The sequence below is a fragment of the Anneissia japonica genome, unplaced genomic scaffold (assembly GCF_011630105.1).
Source record: "Anneissia japonica isolate Jap-2015-1 unplaced genomic scaffold, ASM1163010v1 scaffold287708_len1499824_cov190, whole genome shotgun sequence".
Lineage (NCBI taxonomy): Eukaryota > Metazoa > Echinodermata > Crinoidea > Comatulida > Comatulidae > Anneissia > Anneissia japonica.
This window is the reverse complement of record NW_022752295.1, coordinates 651185-657184: the sequence shown is the minus strand read 5'-3', so window position 1 is coordinate 657184 and position 6000 is coordinate 651185. Positions and strand designations below refer to the sequence as shown.

General features: G+C 32.8%; 1 protein-coding gene across 2 annotated transcripts in view; it reads right to left on the bottom strand.

Moving 5' to 3' along the window:
- The window catches only part of LOC117122270 (transient-receptor-potential-like protein), a 45133-nt gene that overhangs the window by 9550 nt on the left and 29583 nt on the right, over window positions 1-6000 (bottom strand). For both annotated transcript variants that reach the window (XM_033267808.1, XM_033267809.1), the window contains 3 exons: window positions 5176-5679; window positions 4721-5096; window positions 2136-2269 (listed from right to left, as the gene is read on the bottom strand). In XM_033267808.1, the coding sequence (XP_033123699.1) occupies window positions 2136-2269; window positions 4721-5096; window positions 5176-5679 (1014 nt within the window). The remainder of the gene's footprint in view (window positions 1-2135; window positions 2270-4720; window positions 5097-5175; window positions 5680-6000) is intronic.

The following is a 6000-nucleotide window of genomic DNA, read 5'->3' as shown; positions in this document are numbered from 1 at the left end:
CTTGTAAATACTCGACAAAACAAAATGGCTGTATAGTTACCGCGATACACGTTGCGTAATCAAAATTGCTTAAACTTGTGGTAGTATGGGTTTTTCGTTATAAAAAATATTTTCATCCAGTTTTTGAATTCTGTTAGCCTACAATTATTTTACTCCATGTGGGTAAATATTATAATTTTTTCTTTATGAAATTTAATCTAAGTTATATTAACGCAAATGTTGTTTATAAACTCACCAATCGGCCATGTTTTTTTTTTGGTCACGTGGATAACTTAACGCTGATTAACGCACTCTGGTTTACGTTAATTTTCGTTGTCAACGAATTCTATTTAACGAACCAGTCGAATGAAAATAATACTCAACGAAATGAGCCAGTCGAATAAGCCCATTGTGTTGTCCCACAAACGCACCCATTTGTGTATGTTTTTACACTATCGTTTTGTGTGGACCTTAGCAACAGTATCCAAGGGGGGAGGCTTAGTGAAAAAGTCAATTCATTACAGAGTTTATGGCTCCAATATTATATGGTGCATCCATGTACGTTCATCATTGTTACATGGTTAATATGAATGTAGAAGTTTTTAGGTGCCTTAATAGTCGTAATGATGCTGAAACTGGCGATGCAGCTAATACATTTTAAAATTTGTCAATATAGTTGTAGGCCTATATGTAGAAAATGTCCATAATTTAGAGACTGGATAACCCCAAAATGAAACCAAAAACCGTAATTAGAGCGTCCGTTTTTTTATCATCAAGGGCGTCACTTCAATGAATAAAAACTCTAATATGCCTAATGGGGCTATTCACATCAGTTCATGGGTACTGTTTAAACCTAGCCCTGATTAAAGGTATGATGCTTTCTGTCCGATTTTAATGAGTTTGAGAAATGTAAGACGTTGGAATTCATACATTTTAAAATTCATAAACTGGCCTTCAGCGAACTACTAATAAGCAATGCAATTTAGTGATGTATTCACAGATAGAGGGCAAATATGTATGTCATGGGAAAACCTACAGATGCATATTATTCTATCTATTCATATATATATTTTGTGAAGCATTAGGCAGAAGTCTTGACATTCCCATTTTGTGATATTTTGCTGAAAATCCACAAAAAATGTTCCTTTTTGTATACAATGACGAACAAATAAGTTGATTTAAAATTCAGCCTTTCTCAAAGGTATAACCACACCCAATTTTTTCCATTTGTGCGTCGCGTCTATGATTAATTCCATTTTGAAAAGCTGAGGCCTGTATATTTTATTCCAGTAAGTTACAAAGCTCAAAAATACTGTAATATTTGTTATTTGAAGCCATATTTTCAGGATATGCAGTCAAAGGAGCGGTTAGTGGCGCAGCGGGTTTGGTTTCCCAACCTCGAGGTCGGAGTTCCAATCCCTCGCTGTGCATTTCACTTGTGTCCTTAATCAAGGCACTTTACCTTTATTACTTCTCTCCACCCAGGATTACCTGGTGGGCGTTGCCTGCTACTGCGATATGGCAGCAACACTTAATCATGTGGACCCAATGACCAGTGAAAAAACTTACAGGGCTTCGTAACTAAAAGGCAAAGCGCAATATGACGGAAATGTATTGAAAATATGTTTTGTTCATGTTTTTGCATACCATGGGAAAGGAATCTTCAAGTTACAAACAACCAGTAACAAGTAAAGTTTATCTTAATTTGTTTTAAAGCAGTGGCACCTCAAAATTATAATTTTGTTAGCAAAAAATAATTATCGAATAATTCGGAAGACACCAAAATTGCAGATATTATTATTTTTAGGTACAGGTATATGCACAGATAATAAGATACTTAATGGTTGTATTGCTTATAGCTCAAAATCAGACCCGCACAAAAATAAAATAATATCAATATATTTTTCTTATGGATGTTTGAGAATATGGCCAGCCAGGGTATTGAAATCTACACAACAGAAATATAAGTAGTTTATATCGTTGACAAACTTCAGCTTTGTTATGTAACTTTTAGATTATGTAAATTAGTTTTACACAAGAGAAAACTAGTTAGGTAGGTACAGTATGTCAATTTACCGCAAATAGTGGTGGCCAAGCAATTGATATATTAAAGTAGTAGAAATATATCAACAAAAATAAATATAGGCCTAACTTACTTCATACCACGCATCAATTTGAATTCCAATGAAACACCAATAAAGGCATATGGTGATGATACTGTATATTGAAGTTTTGAGGTATCTACGTATACCCTGCTTAGACATCAACCTCACCTCCTGCCACGTCATTGCTATAAAATAAAAATAAAAGTTTATGTAACTTAGGCCTACGCAAGCATGCTTTTCTAGTTCACACATTACTGAATGTTTACATAGTCTTATTACATTTCCACAAATCAGTTGAGAGAGTTTTCTTGATATATCATACCTTTGGAGTGATAATTAAAATATTAGCAATGCGGTAATTAAAATGTTGATAATAATTAAGATTATAATTATGATAATAAATAATAATAATATTATTAACAATAATAACAATAATAATAATAATAATAATAATGATAATAATAATAATAATAATAATAATAATAATAATAATAATAATAATAATAATAATAATAATAATAATAATAATAATAATAATAAATACAATGGTAATGATGATATAATACCGGTAATAATTCTAATCATAATATAAAACTGTAATTATAATGATAACAATAACGATACTGGTATTGATAATAATGATGACAATGAAAATGAATATGATCACAAGTATTCAATTGTTACCGGATTTCATTGTGTATAATTATTTATAGCTGTTATTATCAGTACCACTAACACACTTCACATTTGGCAGAATTTTTTTTTTCGTCATTCTCGGCAGTACCGTAATTTACGATTTATACTGGACAGGATGTAATTTGATTCACTTAAAACAGCTGATTGTACAAAGAAATGAGATGAAAATCCATGTCTTTAGATGGAACATTCATTTTCCCTTCGATTCGTATGAACCCATAACCCTTCGGCAGTAAATTATTCCTACTCCATTGATACGTCACACAACCAGCATATTTCAAAATTTGCATACAAAAATGGCTATAGTTATAGTAAACCCCTCCACACTGACAAGCAAAATGCTGACACAGTTTGTGTTGTCAAAGACATTTCTTTCATTTAAATTATAAGTATTATTAGAAAATACTATATCCACGTAGGTCATGGATATAGTAGCATAAAACCATATGTTGATATAAACACCGATCCAAAGAAGTAGTTCATAATACTGTATTAAAATTCATATTGACCGTTTATCATCATTTACGATATCATTTAAAAGCACCAGTTTAAGTTAAATGAGAATAATTTATAAAGCAATACTTTAAGCCAACTACTTCAGACTTACTCCAAATATTAACCAATATGTCGTTATTGATATTATTATATCCACTTTTGTTAAGAAAATAGTATTTTTTTTTCTTTGTAAGCCTTTAATTTTGATCAATTATTATCACCTATTAAGACCTATCTCAATCAGGTAGGTCTCCCTCCAATTAAAGATCACCTTTGGGACCGAGGTTGTTATGGTCTTTAGCTGCATGCTTTAGTCTTTAATTAGAAAAAAAATACATAATTAAATAGAAATAAGATAAACATTTATTTGGGACAGCAGAAATGGGGGGTCTTTAATTACAGGGAGACCTGTATTACTGATGATACTGTTAAAATAGCAATGAAAAAGGAAGATGTGTATACGAGAGCGAATAACTAACGGCTTGGTGATGCAGTTCCATAATTAATACAACGCCTTGTTTTAGTATCCTGTTTTGGCTATTCTGTCGCATGTTAATTATCATTTTTATATATTTTTTTATTGTAGTCATAATAACGTTAGCATACGTTTAATATTTTAATATATTCAATTTCATATTTATGTATATAGGCTAGTCCTAACTGTAGATATAGGGCCTATAATTTTTGTGAATTTAATGTTCGTTTGCCAGTTTCATAATATACATTTCTGTGTTTTATTTTTAAAGAACAAATAAAATCATATCAATGTCCGTATCAAATAATTATAATAACATAACATATTAAACATTTTCTGAAAATGTTTACAAGAAAAGATATAGACTTTATACTATTGAAGAACAAATATATGCTTATATTCAAAATGACTCAGAATCATCTATAAAACGTTTAGTAAGAAATCTTAAGAGATTTTGTAAACAGTTTTAGGCTTTTTTAACTGTATATTGGGGAGATTTCGCAAGCTTACGAACGAATACGAATAAGTCATTATCGTTATCGTCATTCGTGCCAAAACATTCTTGACAATGCTGTAGGAGGTGAATGTGATCCATAATTCATACAAAATGCATGGATCGTTTACGTTGTGACAGATACGCTACTGTAGGGGGAAGTTGTCTAAGAAAATGATGACGTAACCGTATTCAGATAAGAAAGTATAATACATACTCCAAGTATTGAAATACACGCCATCGTGTTGGGATTCAATATTTCGACATTAATTATGTCATCATCAGGAATTCCTGATGATGACATAATTAATGTCGAAATATTGAATCCCAACACGATGGCGTGTATGTCAATACTTGGAGTATGTATTATACATTCTTATCTGAGATTAATCAGTGGACCTTTCGGTAACCGTATTCGTTATCTTTTTCGTCAGCTTGCGAAAACTCCCTATTAACGTGGCTTTCTCTAATGCTTACCTAATACCCATATAATTATGACAAACATTGGCACATGTAGTGGTCTCATAAGAATATGTGTAACTGGCGGTGACTCTCCTGTCGTAGTAGTAACATTGCTTTCAGTATCAGGCAAAGTTGTTCGAATGTATACCGAATCGTACACCAATATACATAGGAATGTTAGTTCTGAGGCGATGGTGCAGAGGTATTTTACATACGGAACCTGTAACAGTTGCGCCACTTTTGACGTTGGAGAGAAGTTGTAAGCTAGGCAGACTACAGGATAGAAGAACATTAAACCGACAAGAAAGAGATAATGATTTGTCTTCTGTCTGTTTAACCCCCTATACCACATCTGTTGGAGGTACTGTTGACAATGCGGATGAGCAACGAACTTATTATTATTATTATTATTATTATTATTATTATCTGTGGAAAGATGTGGCAAATACGAAGTGAATTCTAAGGCCTACCTGTTTTTGTTCATATTTTATTGCCATTTGAACTCTGTGCGGATACAATAATCCTTGGTGATGAGTTCCAGAGGGCTTTGCACTTTTATAATGGTTGAATATAATAACCTGTTCTTCTTCGCTTCGTATGTGATCTAAGATGCTCGCTGCGTAGTCTGCACACTGTTCCGCCAAATTTTCGAACGCGTCCCCAAATTCCGCCCTCTCTAAACTTAACTTTCTCAGCCTCCTGCTCATTCGGAACGCAACTGAGAATGGGTCACCTTCCGATGATGCTAAAGATATGTAAGCGGGATTGGCTCTAGCACGATATAGGTGTAGCACTGCTAATGAGCTGTCTAGATTATAGTCTTCCGTTTCGAGTATAGATGTTGGGTTTTTTATCGTGGCCCCATACTTCAGTAATAGTTTGATAGTGTGATAACGATCTTTCTGTGCAGCAAGAACAAGCGGTGTAATAATGGGGTGGTATTTACCATCCTTTGAGTGGCAATTCAGCTTATCCTGTCAAAACAAAATAAAGTGGAAAAGGTCATTAATAATGTTTTGTTTTAATTTCCTAACCATGATCTTTGATTTTGATTACGTACCGTAAGAATTTTAATTGCTGGGTAAATTTTGAGTCTTGGGCAATTCTACTGATTGACATGCAGAACGTGCAGTTAATTTATGTGGCTTTTAATTTATTGTGCAATATTATCGCTCACAACTCTGAATTGCTAATTTTTTTTTTATTGGTAATGATCACGGATGTTTTTCAAATTTGAATAGGACAAACCAAGTTCACGTGAATTGACAGATTAATAGGCCTATATGTGTTAAAGC